This window comes from Littorina saxatilis, linkage group LG14, assembly GCF_037325665.1.
Source record: "Littorina saxatilis isolate snail1 linkage group LG14, US_GU_Lsax_2.0, whole genome shotgun sequence".
NCBI classification, from domain to species: domain Eukaryota; kingdom Metazoa; phylum Mollusca; class Gastropoda; order Littorinimorpha; family Littorinidae; genus Littorina; species Littorina saxatilis.
This window is the reverse complement of record NC_090258.1, coordinates 82,101-98,392: the sequence shown is the minus strand read 5'-3', so window position 1 is coordinate 98,392 and position 16,292 is coordinate 82,101. Positions and strand designations below refer to the sequence as shown.

General features: G+C 50.3%; 3 protein-coding genes across 4 annotated transcripts in view; 1 reads left to right on the top strand and 2 right to left on the bottom strand.

The window, feature by feature from the left end:
- The window catches only part of LOC138946819 (somatostatin receptor type 2-like), a 49,000-nt gene extending 45,050 nt beyond the window's left edge, over positions 1-3,950 (top strand). For both annotated transcript variants that reach the window (XM_070318221.1, XM_070318223.1), the window contains one exon: positions 107-3,950. In XM_070318221.1, the coding sequence (XP_070174322.1) occupies positions 107-203 (97 nt within the window). In that variant the 3' untranslated portion in view covers positions 204-3,950. The remainder of the gene's footprint in view (positions 1-106) is intronic.
- On the bottom strand, positions 2,210-9,741 carry LOC138946792 (uncharacterized). The gene is made up of 3 exons (XM_070318194.1): positions 9,734-9,741; positions 5,168-9,572; positions 2,210-2,287 (listed from the first exon to the last, which is right to left on the bottom strand). The coding sequence occupies exons 1-3, from the start codon at positions 9,739-9,741 to the stop codon at positions 2,210-2,212; spliced, it is 4,491 nt and encodes a 1,496-aa protein (XP_070174295.1).
- The window catches only part of LOC138946627 (QRFP-like peptide receptor), a 35,350-nt gene continuing 28,607 nt past the window's right edge, over positions 9,550-16,292 (bottom strand). The window contains exon 7 of the mRNA XM_070318070.1: positions 9,550-10,220. Within this exon, the coding sequence (XP_070174171.1) occupies positions 9,888-10,220 (333 nt within the window). The 3' untranslated portion in view covers positions 9,550-9,887. The remainder of the gene's footprint in view (positions 10,221-16,292) is intronic.

Genomic DNA, 16,292 nt, shown 5'->3' with positions numbered 1-16,292 from the left:
TGTATGTGTGTGTGTGTGTAAGTCGATCGTTGTGTTTGTATATCTGTCAGTCGCCTAGTTCCCATGTCTATATTCCACAGCCACCTCTACCTTGTGTTTGTTTCAGAGTCTTCCTGTGCCACAAAATGCGAGGTAAAGGCGACGCAACCAACATTACACGGGCCACGTCGTCTCTCGGTGCCTCCATCTCGTCACAACACTGACACCACACCTCTAGGCAGCGTTAGGGACGTTGTGGGCCACCAGCTCGTCACAACACTGACACCACACCTCTCCACAGCTCGTCACAACACGGACACCACACCTCTCCACAGCTCGTCACAACACTGATACCACACCTCTCCACAGCTCGTCACAACACTGATACCACACATCTCCACAGCTCGTCACAACACTGATACCACACCTCTCCACAGCTCGTCACAACTCTGACACCACACCTCTCCACAGCTCGTCACAACACGGACACCACACCTCTCCACAGCTCGTCATAACACTGACACCACACCTCGTCACAACACTGATACCACACCTCTCCACAGCTCGTCACAACACTGATACCACACCTCTCCACAGCTCGTCACAACACTGATACCACACATCTCCACAGCTCGTCACAACACTGATACCACACCTCTCCACAGCTCGTCACAACTCTGATACCACACCTCTCCACAGCTCGTCACAACACTGATACCACACATCTCCACAGCTCGTCATAACACTGACACCACACCTCGTCACAACACTGATACCACAGCTCGTCACAACACTGATACCACACATCTCCACAGCTCGTCACAACACTGATACCACACCTCTCCACAGCTCGTCACAACACGGACACCACACCTCTCCACAGCTCGTCACAACACGGACACCACACCTCTCCACAGCTCATCACAACACTGACACCACACCTCTCCACTGCTCGTCACAACACTGACACCACACCTCTCCACAGCTCGTCACAACACTGACACCACACCTCTCCACAGCTCGTCACAACACTGACACCACACCACAGCTCGTCACAACACTGATACCACACCTCTCCACAGCTCGTCACAACACTGACACCACACCTCTCCACAGCTCGTCACAACACTGATACCACACCTCTCCACAGCTCGTCACATCTCTGATACCACACCTCTCCACAGCTCGTCACAACACTGACACCACACCTCTCCACAGCTCGTCACAACACTGACACCACACCTCTCCACAGCTCGTCACAACACTGACACCACACCTCTCCACAGCTCGTCACAACACTGACACCACACCTCTCCACAGCTCGTCACAACACTGACATCACACCTCTCCACAGCTCGTCACAACACGGACACCACACCTCTCCACAGCTCGTCACAACACTGACATCACACCTCTCCACAGCTCGTCACAACACTGACATCACACCTCTCCACAGCTCGTCACAACTCTGACACCACACCTCTGGGCAGCGTTAGGGCTGTGGAATTGTGGGCCACCCTGCCATCCCATCACCGATCTTGTGTTATGAATATTTACTTTTGAAATGATATTGCACACATGGAAATCCCCGATCGGTTTATGCCCATCAGTCAACCAACGTCGTTGCAGCCAGCGACACATCTCGTGTTATGAATACTGACACAGCTCCACAGCTCCACACAACACGGACACCACACCTCTCCACAGCTCGTCACAACACTGACATCACACCTCTCCACAGCTCATCACAACACTGACACCACACCTCTCCACTGCTCGTCACAACACTGACACCACACCTCTCCACAGCTCGTCACAACACTGACACCACACCTCTCCACAGCTCGTCACAACACTGACACCACACCACAGCTCGTCACAACACCGATACCACACCTCTCCACAGCTCGTCACAACACTGACACCACACCTCTCCACAGCTCGTCACAACACTGATACCACACCTCTCCACAGCTCGTCACAACACTGACACCACACCTCTCCACAGCTCGTCACAACACTGACACCACACCTCTCCACAGCTCGTCACAACACTGACACCACACCTCTCCACAGCTCGTCACAACACTGACACCACACCTCTCCACAGCTCGTCACAACACTGACATCACACCTCTCCACAGCTCGTCACAACACGGACACCACACCTCTCCACAGCTCGTCACAACACTGACATCACACCTCTCCACAGCTCGTCACAACACTGACATCACACCTCTCCACAGCTCGTCACAACTCTGACACCACACCTCTGGGCAGCGTTAGGGCTGTGGAATTGTGGGCCACCCTGCCAACCCATCACCGATCTTGTGTTATGAATATTTACTTTTGAAATGATATTGCACACATGGAAATCCCCGATCTGTTTATGCCCATCAGTCAACCAACGTCGTTGCAGCCAGCGACACATCTCGTGTTATGAATACTGACATTGTCACACACATGGACACCTGTGTATGTCTGTCGGTCAGATGGTACACGTGACCTGGCGGCGGCCAGTGAGACATCTCGTGTTATGAATATTAACATTTGAATGTTATCACACACATAGGCACAGTCTGTTTATGCCAATGAGTGAGCTGCAGCCAGTGAGACATCTCGTGTTATGAATATTAACATTGGAATGTTATCACACACATAGGCACAGTCTGTTTATGCCAATGAGTGAGCTGCAGCCAGTGAGACATCTCGTGTTATGAATATTAACATTGGAATGTTATCACACACATGTCACTGTCTGTTTATGCCAGTAACTTGTGAGTGTGCTGCAGCCAGTGAGACATCTCGTGTTATGGATATTGACATTGGAATGTTATCACACACATGTCACTGTCTGTTTATGCCAGTAACTTGTGAGTGTGCTGCAGCCAAAGACTCATCTTGCGTTTGTTTGCTTTTGCTCTTTTTGTTTGTATTTGTATCAGCTGGTGTTCTTGTTTGTATTTGTATCAGTTGTTTTTCTTGTTTGTATTAGTATCAGCTGTTGTTCTTGTTTGTATTTGTATCAGCTGTTGTTCTTGTTTGTATTTGTATCAGTTGTTTTTCTTGTTTATATTTGTATCAGCTGTTCTTGTTTGTATTTGTATCAGCTGTTGTTCTTGTTTGTATTTGTATCAGCTGTTTGTTCTTGTTTGTATTTGTATCAGCTGTTGTTCTTGTTTGTATTTGTAACAGCTGTTGTTCTTGTTTGTATTTGTATCAGCTGTTGTTCTTGTTTGTATTTGTATCAGCTGTTGTTCTTGTTTGCATTTGTATCAGCTGTTGTTCTTGTTTGTATTTGTATCAGCTGTTGTTCTTGTTTGTATTTGTATCAGCTGTTGTTCTTGTTTGTATTTGTAACAGCTGACGTTATCAACAATACAGCTATCAAAAATACCATAAAATGCCGGTAGTTTCGTAACACGGGCAATCAACTAAGTGCAGTGAATGAACTGAACTATGGGTCCTTAACGTCCCCACAGGAAATGAATATACTCGGAGCAGTGTCTGCTCATTGTTCTGTCTGTCTCGTCCCAATTACCGAAATTGAGAGTTCTAACGTCGCGATCAAAAGTGGTGTCTAAATTCAGAGGGAAATCAAAATAATCTTTTGGGGAAATACAAACTGGGGAATATGTCAAATTCATTGAAATTCTGCGGTCAAGGTACGTAACCCATTGTTCAGTTCAGCGATTAAGCCGTGTGACTTGCCTCCCTTTGCCCGTACACAGAGTCAGCGTTTTCACACGACTTTCACTTTCTCATAAGGAACTCGGAAAATGGCCTGAAACTGTTCTCACAGATAAAGTCCGATTCAAACGGTTGACGCGTTATTTGTGTTTGCTTGTTGGTTTTTCATTCGCCGAAATGTCTAAAGATATTTAAAGAGATAGACATCGTGCTGCTTTGATTCATTGTTCAAATATTCAATTGAATTGCTTAGATTCAGAAATAAAATGAAATAAGTATGATGCCTGTGTGCATGTTTCTGTGTGTGTGAGCGAGTGTGTGTGTGTGTTTCTGTGTGTGTTTCTGTGTGTGTGTGTGTGTGTGTGCGTGTAGCGTGAGTGAGTGTGTGTGTTTCTCTGTGTGTGTGTGTGTGTGATGCCTCTGTGTGTGTGTGTGTGTGTGTGTATGTGTATTTGTGTGTGTGAGAGAAAGTGTGTGTTTGTGTATGTGTGTTTGTGAGAGAGTGTGTGTGTGTGTGAGAGTGTACGTGTGTGTGTGTGTGTGTGTGAATAATTATGTGCGTGCGCGCGTGCGTGTATGCACTTTATTTCACCCAAAGTGGGGTGTGGGCGTTAACCAGGTACTCTACCCTATGCGCTTTATTTCACCCAAAGTGGGGTGTGGGCGTTAACTAGGTACTATACCCTATGCGCTTTATTTTACCCAAAGTGGAGTGTGGGCGTTAAATAGGTACTATACCCTATGCGCTTTATTTCACCCAAAGTGGGGTGTGGGCGTTAAATAGGTACTATACCCTATGCGCTTTATTTCACCCAAAGTGGGGTGTGGGCGTTAAATAGGTACTATACCCTATGCGCTTTATTTCACCCAAAGTGGGAGCCAGCTTTGCTTCGTGCACCTCAACCGTGTTCGCTCATCAACGTAACTCGACTCATTCCTTAATGATGAGCTTTGTTTTTAATCAACGTAACTCGACTCATTCCTTAATGATGAGCTTTGTTTTTAATCAACGTAACTCGACTCATTTCTTAATGACGAGCTTTGTTTTTAATCAACGTAACTCGACTCGTTCCGAGGTGCTTTGTTTTTAATCAAGTCTGTCTCGTGTCAACACAGGGAGCATTCACAACGACAGCAAACAAATCGTTACGCATTACTTGGAACGAATCAGAACAATAATAAACAGTTCCAAAGTACACAACACTCATAAAATATTAAGAACAACATCAACAGAAACTGAAATAATTGCAAGTCAAATCTGCAATTCAAGTTGTGAGACCGATTATATTATATTCGCCTGTTAACGGAGTGTGTATTTTGTCAAACAACTCCATTTTGAAGAGGCAACTGAAGAGAAAAAAAACTCAAATCTCACGCCATCCAAAAAGAAATGTGTATACTTGGGAAGACACCTTTCTCTCGGGCAGGAAGGGTTATCACGCTTGTCCACCAGGCCGCTCAGTGTGGGAGGGAGGCGAGAAGCAGGAGGGGTTCTCACCTTGTCCACCAGGCCGCTCAGTGTGGGAGGGAGGCGAGAAGCAGGAGGGGTTCTCACCTTGTCCACCAGGCCGCTCAGTGTGGGAGGGAGGCGAGAAGCAGGAAGGGTTCTCACCTTGTCCACCAGGCCGCTCAGTGTGGGAGGGAGGCGAGAAGCAGGAAGGGTTCTCACCTTGTCCACCAGGCCGCTCAGTGTGGGAGGGAGGCGAGAAGCAGGAGGGGTTCTCACCTTGTCCACCAGGCCGCTCAGTGTGGGAGGGAGGCGAGAAGCAGGAGGGGTTCTCACCTTGTCCACCAGGCCGCTCAGTGTGGGAGGGAGGCGAGAAGCAGGAGGGGTTCTCACCTTGTCCACCAGGCCGCTCAGTGTGGGAGGGAGGCGAGAAGCAGGAGGGGTTCTCACCTTGTCCACCAGGCCGCTCAGTGTGGGAGGGAGGCGAGAAGCAGGAAGGGTTCTCACCTTGTCCACCAGGCCGCACAGTGTGGGAGGGAGGCGAGAAGCAGGAAGGGTTCTCACCTTGTCCACCAGGCCGCACAGTGTGGGAGGGAGGCGAGAAGCAGGAAGGGTTCTCACCTTGTCCACCAGGCCGCACAGTGTGGGAGGGAGGCGAGAAGCAGGAAGGGTTCTCACCTTGTCCACCAGGCCGCACAGTGTGGGAGGGAGGCGAGAAGCAGGAGGGGTTCTCACCTTGTCCACCAGGCCGCACAGTGTGGGAGGGAGGCGAGAAGCAGGAAGGGTTATCACCTTGTCCACCAGGCCGCTCAGTGTGGGAGGGAGGCGAGAAGCAGGAAGGGTTCTCACCTTGTCCACCAGGCCGCTCAGTGTGGGAGGGAGGCGAGAAGCAGGAAGGGTTCTCACCTTGTCCACCAGGCCGCACAGTGTGGGAGGGAGGCGAGAAGCAGGAAGGGTTCTCACCTTGTCCACCAGGCCGCACAGTGTGGGAGGGAGGCGAGAAGCAGGAAGGGTTCTCACCTTGTCCACCAGGCCGCTCAGTGTGGGAGGGAGGCGAGAAGCAGGAGGGGTTCTCACCTTGTCCACCAGGCCGCTCAGTGTGGGAGGGAGGCGAGAAGCAGGAGGGGTTCTCACCTTGTCCACCAGGCCGCTCAGTGTGGGAGGGAGGCGAGAAGCAGGAGGGGTTCTCACCTTGTCCACCAGGCCGCTCAGTGTGGGAGGGAGGCGAGAAGCAGGAAGGTTTCTCACCTTGTCCACCAGGCCGCTCAGTGTGGGAGGGAAGCAAGAAGCAGGAAGGGTTCTCACCTTGTCCACCAGGCCGCACAGTGTGGGAGGGAGGCGAGAAGCAGGAAGGGTTCTCACCTTGTCCACCAGGCCGCACAGTGTGGGAGGGAGGCGAGAAGCAGGAGGGGTTCTCACCTTGTCCACCAGGCCGCACAGTGTGGGAGGGAGGCGAGAAGCAGGAGGGGTTCTCACCTTGTCCACCAGGCCGCACAGTGTGGGAGGGAGGCGAGAAGCAGGAAGGGTTCTCACCTTGTCCACCAGGCCGCTCAGTGTGGGAGGGAGGCGAGAAGCAGGAGGGGTTCTCACCTTGTCCACCAGGCCGCACAGTGTGGGAGGGAGGCGAGAAGCAGGAGGGGTTCTCACCTTGTCCACCAGGCCGCACAGTGTGGGAGGGAGGCGAGAAGCAGGAGGGGTTCTCACCTTGTCCACCAGGCCGCACAGTGTGGGAGGGAGGCGAGAAGCAGGAAGGGTTCTCACCTTGTCCACCAGGCCGCTCAGTGTGGGAGGGAGGCGAGAAGCAGGAGGGGTTCTCACCTTGTCCACCAGGCCGCTCAGTGTGGGAGGGAGGCGAGAAGCAGGAGGGGTTCTCACCTTGTCCACCAGGCCGCTCAGTGTGGGAGGGAGGCGAGAAGCAGGAGGGGTTCTCACCTTGTCCACCAGGCCGCACAGTGTGGGAGGGAGGCGAGAAGCAGGAGGGGTTCTCACCTTGTCCACCAGGCCGCACAGTGTGGGAGGGAGGCGAGAAGCAGGAGGGGTTCTCACCTTGTCCACCAGGCCGCACAGTGTGGGAGGGAGGCGAGAAGCAGGAAGGGTTCTCACCTTGTCCACCAGGCCGCTCAGTGTGGGAGGGAGGCGAGAAGCAGGAGGGGTTCTCACCTTGTCCACCAGGCCGCTCAGTGTGGGAGGGAGGCGAGAAGCAGGAAGGGTTCTCACCTTGTCCACCAGGCCGCTCAGTGTGGGAGGGAGGCGAGAAGCAGGAGGGGTTCTCACCTTGTCCACCAGGCCGCTCAGTGTGGGAGGGAGGCGAGAAGCAGGAAGGGTTCTCACCTTGTCCACCAGGCCGCACAGTGTGGGAGGGAGGCGAGAAGCAGGAAGGGTTCTCACCTTGTCCACCAGGCCGCACAGTGTGGGAGGGAGGCGAGAAGCAGGAAGGGTTCTCACCTTGTCCACCAGGCCGCACAGTGTGGGAGGGAGGCGAGAAGCAGGAAGGGTTCTCACCTTGTCCACCAGGCCGCACAGTGTGGGAGGGAGGCGAGAAGCAGGAAGGGTTCTCACCTTGTCCACCAGGCCGCTCAGTGTGGGAGGGAGGCGAGAAGCAGGAAGGGTTCTCACCTTGTCCACCAGGCCGCTCAGTGTGGGAGGGAGGCGAGAAGCAGGAGGGGTTCTCACCTTGTCCACCAGGCCGCTCAGTGTGGGAGGGAGGCAAGAAGCAGGAAGGGTTCTCACCTTGTCCACCAGGCCGCACAGTGTGGGAGGGAGGCGAGAAGCAGGAAGGGTTCTCACCTTGTCCACCAGGCCGCACAGTGTGGGAGGGAGGCAAGAAGCAGGAAGGGTTCTCACCTTGTCCACCAGGCCGCACAGTGTGGGAGGGAGGCGAGAAGCAGGAAGGGTTCTCACCTTGTCCACCAGGCCGCACAGTGTGGGAGGGAGGCGAGAAGCAGGAAGGTTTCTCACCTTGTCCACCAGGCCGCTCAGTGTGGGAGGGAGGCGAGAAGCAGGAAGGTTTCTCACCTTGTCCACCAGGCCGCTCAGTGTGGGAGGGAGGCGAGAAGCAGGAGGGGTTCTCACCTTGTCCACCAGGCCGCTCAGTGTGGGAGGGAGGCGAGAAGCAGGAGGGGTTCTCACCTTGTCCACCAGGCCGCACAGTGTGGGAGGGAGGCGAGAAGCAGGAGGGGTTCTCACCTTGTCCACCAGGCCGCTCAGTGTGGGAGGGAGGCAAGAAGCAGGAGGGGTTCTCACCTTGTCCACCAGGCCGCTCAGTGTGGGAGGGAGGCAAGAAGCAGGAAGGGTTCTCACCTTGTCCACCAGGCCGCTCAGTGTGGGAGGGAGGCGAGAAGCAGGAAGGGTTCTCACCTTGTCCACCAGGCCGCACAGTGTGGGAGGGAGGCGAGAAGCAGGAGGGGTTCTCACCTTGTCCACCAGGCCGCACAGTGTGGGAGGGAGGCAAGAAGCAGGAGGGGTTCTCACCTTGTCCACCAGGCCGCTCAGTGTGGGAGGGAGGCGAGAAGCAGGAGGGGTTCTCACCTTGTCCACCAGGCCGCACAGTGTGGGAGGGAGGCGAGAAGCAGGAGGGGTTCTCACCTTGTCCACCAGGCCGCTCAGTGTGGGAGGGAGGCAAGAAGCAGGAAGGGTTCTCACCTTGTCCACCAGGCCGCTCAGTGTGGGAGGGAGGCGAGAAGCAGGAAGGGTTCTCACCTTGTCCACCAGGCCGCACAGTGTGGGAGGGAGGCGAGAAGCAGGAGGGGTTCTCACCTTGTCCACCAGGCCGCACAGTGTGGGAGGGAGGCAAGAAGCAGGAGGGGTTCTCACCTTGTCCACCAGGCCGCTCAGTGTGGGAGGGAGGCGAGAAGCAGGAGGGGTTCTCACCTTGTCCACCAGGCCGCACAGTGTGGGAGGGAGGCGATAAGCAGGAGGGGTTCTCACCTTGTCCACCAGGCCGCTCAGTGTGGGAGGGAGGCGAGAAGCAGGAAGGGTTCTCACCTTGTCCACCAGGCCGCTCAGTGTGGGAGGGAGGCGAGAAGCAGGAGGGGTTCTCACCTTGTCCACCAGGCCGCTCAGTGTGGGAGGGAGGCAAGAAGCAGGAGGGGTTCTCACCTTGTCCACCAGGCCGCTCAGTGTGGGAGGGAGGCGAGAAGCAGGAGGGGTTCTCACCTTGTCCACCAGGCCGCACAGTGTGGGAGGGAGGCGAGAAGCAGGAGGGGTTCTCACCTTGTCCACCAGGCCGCTCAGTGTGGGAGGGAGGCGAGAAGCAGGAAGGGTTCTCACCTTGTCCACCAGGCCGCTCAGTGTGGGAGGGAGGCGAGAAGCAGGAAGGGTTCTCACCTTGTCCACCAGGCCGCACAGTGTGGGAGGGAGGCGAGAAGCAGGAGGGGTTCTCACCTTGTCCACCAGGCCGCACAGTGTGGGAGGGAGGCAAGAAGCAGGAGGGGTTCTCACCTTGTCCACCAGGCCGCTCAGTGTGGGAGGGAGGCGAGAAGCAGGAAAGTAGGGGAAGCAAAACACTCAAATCTGCACATTCGGTACACACCTTTCTCTCGGGCTCAGATTTTAGGAGTGTTATATTAGGAGGAAAAAACACAAAAAGCAACACAGAAAAACAATAACGACAACAACAGCAACATTTCAATCTTCAGTGATCCCCCAAAAAGGAAACCAAATGTCTACACCTCAGCAGACAACTTTCTGTCAGGCAGGAAGCTGTCCGACGCTGGTTCCTCTACACCTCAGCAGACAACTTTCTGTCAGGCAGGAAGCTTTCCGACGCTGGCTACACCTCTGCAGACAACTTTCTGTCAGGCAGGAAGCTGTCCGACGCTGGTTCCTCAGGACCGCAGATGGTGGGTGTGACGTGGGAGGCGGATGTGGTGGTGGTGGTGGTAGCTCTGCCGCCCTCCGCCCCCGCGTTGCTACACGCCCCCTCCTGCACGCTGTAGTGATCGTGGGGCAGGGCGGCCTGGCTGGACCGGAACAGACTGAGGGCGGCCTGGCTCATCCGGTTCCTCAGCACGTTAGACGACCGGGTGGTCGGGCAGGAGGGCTCCCCGCTGTACATGGTGGCAGGGTCCGCCATGGCTACACCCACCTGGCTGCCTCGGTGAAGCTACACCCGGTCAAGGAGACAGATAAAGAAAAAAAAGGTGGAGAGAGAGATATAGAATACTACATGGCTTGCTGTGTCGCACCAGATTTACACGAGTTGATTGTGAATGCCCCTGCTAAGGAGCCTTCTGTGTATTTAGATTCTTTTTGTTTTGCTTGTGTTTTTTTGTCATGCTTTTAGCTTGACTCGCATGCGACTTTCCGTGGTGGTGGCTTCCCCTTTTTGTTTTTTCACTTTTATTATCTTATTTCACTTTTGTCCCTATTTGTTCCCATTTTGCAGCCACCTCTGTAGGTTCGCGTGCGGGTCTAGCTCGCTCCGTATCCTCTAGTTTTCTTTTTTAAGTATGAGCGTCCTGGTACGAACTTTGTTTTGTTTTAATGACGTTAAATATTGTAACGAACTAATTTATAAACGAGAGTGTGGCCGGCGTTTTTCTGATATTAATTTCATGTGCCTGTATGGCTCACGCTGGACAGCCTATGGAGATTTTCCCCGGAGAGCACGGGACGCATGTTTTGCAACAGTAATATTGTAGTAACGCGCAGTATTTTTAGTTCACCTCTGTGGTGGATAGCCTGTATTCGTCGTCACTTACTGGGAAGCCGTTCACGGAACAAGATGTTTTAGGATAGATAGATTTTTTTGCTCTGTTCCGGGGCCCAGTGTTTTCTGCCAGCCTCCAGTTTTGTTTTAAGTTATTTTGTAGTATCAGGTTCAGTTGCTCGCCTTGAGTCTGTTTTAGATTATTGATGCTGTCAAAGGCGAGTATCCATTTCTGACTATGTTTCTTTTATTTACCGAATTCGTGTAATTTTCGTTTCGAATCTTTGTTTGTTATGACTTTCTGTCCGTTTCTGTGTCTTCTGTCCGTTTCTTTGTCTTCTGTCCGTTTCTGTGTCTTCTGTCCGTTTCTGTGTCTTCTGTCCGTTTCTGTGTCTTCTGTCCGTTTCTTTGTCTTCTGTCCGTTTCTGTGTCTTCTGTCCGTTTCTGTGTCTTCTGTCCGTTTCTGTGTCTTCTGTCCGTTTCTTTGTCTTCTGTCCGTTTCTGTGTCTTCTGTCCGTTTCTTTGTCTTCTGTCCGTTTCTGTGTCTTCTTTCCGTCTCTGTGTCTTCTGTCCGTTTCTTTGTCTTTTTTTTTCCGTTTCTGTGTCCTACGTTTATTCTATGTAGGGTTTTTCTAACATATTTTTGTCTTGGTGATTTTTTATTGATTTGCCGCCATCTTGTTTCGGCCGCCATTTTGTCGTCCATCTTTGATGTTTATGTTTTTAGGACACCTTTGATGTTTAGTTTGATGTTTCGAATTCTAAGTTTAGTTTTTTCTTTTCTATCAGTTTCCACCGCTCCGCGCTTCTCGCTCCACGCTCCTCGCTCCATGCTCCACGCTTCACACTTTACTGTTCTGCACTCTCACTCAAGCTAGTCCTTTCTACTTCACATTTTAGCTTTAATTCACTTTCTAAACTTAGATTAGTTTTTCCGCCACGCTCCGATATAGGTTACTTAGCCTCTCCATAGATTTATGTTTAGCCTTTTATATATTGATATTATGAGCTGATTCCGAATTACTATGACATCGACATATTCACAATAAACTTTAATTAATTTTCTAATTCTAGTGTTCGTTTTGTTTTGTGAGCGCGTCGGTTCTTTATAGCACCAAAATTACATCCTCCAGAATTTATATAAGCCATCACAGAATCTTACAGCTACTCAAGGGCAAGCACATTGATTTTTAAAATATTGGACAGCGATAAAGCTATTTGATAAAGCAACGAGTGTAAATCTGGTACGACACAGCTTGCCATGAAGTATTCTGTTTATCCTACGTACTGTACTTACGTGTATTTTACTGAAAATGTCCTGCAGTCGAGGCAGCTAACTTGAAGACGCTTGTTTTGGAACCTCGATCTCTTCTAAAGCCTCGTGCAATCTATTACGTCAAAGTAAAGAAACGTCACTCTGAAAGTGTGGCGTGACGTGTTAGTTCTAAAAATTCATCGAGGGTAATTATCGAGCGCAATTTGTTTTCCTATAATATACGTTATTTGCGTTTTTGACCAAAATAGGGGAAGGGCCCCTAATATGGACCACTTTTTACATTTAGTCAAGTTTTGACTAAATGTTTTAACGTAGAGGGGGAGAATCGAGACGAGGGTCGTGGTGTATGTGCGTGTGTCTGTGTGTGTGTGTGTGTGGAGAGCGATTCACACTAAACTACTGGACCGATCTTTATGAAATTTGACATGAGAGTTCTTGGGTATGAAATCCCCGAACGTTTTTTTTCATTTTTGTGATAAATGTCTTTGATGACGTCATATCCGGCTTTTCGTGAAAGTTGAGGCGGCACTGTCACGCCCTCATTTTTCAACCAAATTGGTTGAAATTTTGGTCAAGTAATCTTTGACGAAGCCCGGACTTCGGTATTGCATTTCAGCTTGGTGGCTTAAAAATTAATTAATGACTTTGGTCATTAAAAATCTGAAAATTGTAAAAAAAAATAAAAATTTATTTAACGATCCAAATTTACGTTCATCTTATTCTCCATCATTTTGTCATTCCAAAAACATATAAATATGTTATATTTGGATTAAAAACAAGCTCTGAAAATTAAATATATAAAAATTATTATCAAAATTAAATTGTCAAAATTAATTTAAAAACACTTTCATGTTATTCCTTGTCGGTTCCTGATTCCAAAAACATATAGATATGATATGTTTGGATTAAAAACACGCTCAGAAAGTTAAAACAAAGAGAGGTACAGAAAAGCGTGCTATCCTTCTTAGCGCAACTACTACCCCGCTCTTCTTGTCAATTTCACTGCCTTTGCCATGAGCGGTGGACTGACGATGCTACGAGTATACGGTCTTGCTGAAAAAATGGCATTGCGTTCAGTTTCATTCTGTGAGTTCGACAGCTACTTGACTAAATGTTGTATTTTCGCCTTACGCGACTTGTTGTTTATTGCTGATAACTAGCTTGTTTTCGTGCAAAGAAGTTTCATTTTGTGTTTGGTAGTCCTTCTTTCTTAGGTGAACCGTTAGGCCTAATTAGAGTAAAATAGCTTTGATACACATTCAGCAAAAATTAAATACAGACAAGAAGGGCAAAGCCCATACGACTCACATGCTTGACCTTGACCTTTACATGACCTTGACCTTCAGGGTCAAGGTCAAATAACTAAACCTAGCAATGACATACACTAAGAACTGCTTTACACATTTTTCCTACCAAAATACATCCAAGGTCATGCAACACAAAGCTGTTAATTCAAGACATAGGAAGTACAATGGTGCTTATTGGCTCTTTCTACCATGAGATATGGTCACTTTTAGTGGTTCACTACCTTATTTTGGTCACATTTCATAAGGGTCAAAGTGACCTTGATCATATGTGACCAAATGTGCCCCACATAATTTTAAAGTTTGAAACAGTTATCTTCCATAGTTAAGGGTCAAGGTCACTTCAAAATATGTATACAATCCATTTTTGAAGAGCTCCTGTGACCTTGACCTTGAAGCAAGGTAAACCAAACTGGTATCAAAAGATGGGGCTTACTTTGCCCTATATATCATATATAGGTGAGGTATTCAATCTCAAAAACTTGAGAGAAAATGAGGAAAATGGGAAAAATAGCTGTTTTTTAGACAACATTTATGGCCCCTGCGACCTTGACCTTGAAGCAAGGTCAAGATGCTATGTATGTTTTTTGGGGCCTTGTCATCATACACCATCTTGCCAAATTTGGTACTGATAGACTGAATAGTGTCCAAGAAATATCCAACGTTAAAGTTTTCCGGACGGCCGGACGGACGTCCGGACGGACGGGGGGGGACGGACGTCCGGACGGACGGGGGGGACGGACGGACGGACGACTCGGGTAAGTACATAGACTCACTTTTGCTTCGCATGACTTGTACACTAAGTTGTATCATGATATTTTGAAATATAGGGGGCTTTTTACAGAGATTCGTGAAGGCCGCTTCACGCTTTGTGATTTTTTCTGTATTCAATTTTTGCTGAATGTCTATCAAAGCTATTTCACTCTAATTAGGCCTAACGGTTGACCTAAGAAAGAAGGACTACCAAACACAAAATGAAACTTCTTCGCAAGAAAACAAGCTTCCTGTTTACAAATGCACTAACCCATTACTTGTGTCCCAGCAGGCTTTAGTAAAACTAAATTAATACCTACTGGAAGATTACCAGTTTCCAGTATGTTAAAATAGGCTTAACCTATCTACTGCTGGACTTACATCAGAACACTAACAGATTAAACTATACATGAATCGCGAGACAAGCGGCAAGAGAAGAGATTTTTGGAAAAAATACAGGTGAATGAGCAAGAAGGCAGAAAAAAGAAAAGAATTCATGAAGAAAAAGAGAGCATGACAGGAAAGAGGAACCAAAAATCTACCTAACAGCAAACTAGAAAGCTCCTGCGGTTCCAAAACCAGGAGGGGCCTTTAATTTCATAACCGCAGTGCCCCACTGCGGGCACCGCCAGCGGGAGGAATGGCTGTTGCACCAGCATAGGCTAAAAAAACCCGGATGCCCTAAGGCCGGTTGTTGTTCCAATAACACAGACAACAACGTCTGAGAAAGAACAACCTCTCCGGTTAAAGCCTGAGCTGAGGACTTAGCCTGAAAGGGCTGAGGACTTAGCCTGAAAGGGCTGAGTCTGCTTAAAAAGAGCCTGTTTAGCTGCTACAAAGCTTGAAGAGCAAAGGAAGAGACCTGAAGGTCCCTATGAGTCTCTATCCCCTACCTCCTGACCTCCAAAGCCAGGAGGCCGAAGAGAGACCCATCCACCAAAGGTGAAGAACTAAGGGAGTTTCTCGTTGATTCCGCATAAAGCTAGGCATGGGAGAGAAACAAATCCCGCCTGTACATGACCGAATGGACAATGTGCAGCAAGGACAACCTCCTCTATTCTAAATTCACCCTAGGAAAGGTGGATAAAGCGTCCCCTGCGTCCTGCTCTTTACTGAGTGTAAAGGTCACCAAGGGCTCCGTAAAGGAGTGTCTCCGAAAAGGAAGCGAGTTCCAAAAGCTGTCTGCCCATTCCCTCCGGGGGGAAGAGAGTCCGCTCAGAGAGCTAGGGACTGAAATTGTTCCCCGAAGGCTTCGTACAAAGCCGAAGGAGTTCCGGCGCGACCAGCAAAGGTGCACGCGGAAGGGCAAACGACGACAGCAAATTCCGGGACGTCTTGGGTAAAGGCAACTTCCTCTGAGCCGCTAATGGCCTGAAAGAAGAAGCCTGCGCAGGAGAGGCAAACCAAACCCGTGCGAATTCCATAGCTGGCCGTGAGGACAGTAAAGAAACAGGCACTAGAGGCAGCCGCTGCCGGAAGACAAGGGTTTGGCAAAGCTGGGAGAGAGTAAAAACGGCCACCAAAGGAGAAACCTTAAAACGGACGTAGCCTTCCCTCTCCCTCGCCGACTGGGAACCAGTCCTTATCGAAAAGGCATCTGCAGACGCAATTTCGACAAATAAACCCCTTCCAGGCAAAATCTGGAAGTGACTTCGTCCGCCGCTTCAAGAGCGACCTTGACGCGGGACGAAAACCCCGAGCTCGTCTGCTACCATCAACCGAACGAGAGTCCGACGTGGTAAGTGAAGGGGCTGGCTAAAAGGCCATAAGAGCCCGCGACGGGCGCTGAGCGGGGGAGGCCGGAGCCTGAAACCCTTTTCTGCCAGTAAACGGCCCAACCTCACCCCTGACTAAGAGGAGGATGAGAGGCGTCGAAGACCAAAGGCACAGGGAGTGAGGAGATCAGCAGAACCCACCAACTAAGTGTGTGGTAGCTGCTGATCCGCCTGAGGCAGGAAGCCTGCAAGCCCAAAGGGCAAAACCGTGTCCCACATCACCGACGACCAAGAGGAAGTGACGGGAATGGAACCGGAAACACCGGGAGGAGCCGGAAGTGCAGCAGACACAGAGGCACCATGCCAGAGCTGGTGCTGCACAAACTGATGGCTGAAGCCCGGTAACCAATTGGTAAACCCTAGGCCCGAAACGGCAGGGACAGCGACATGTCCGCTGCCGAACGACCTATACTTTCGA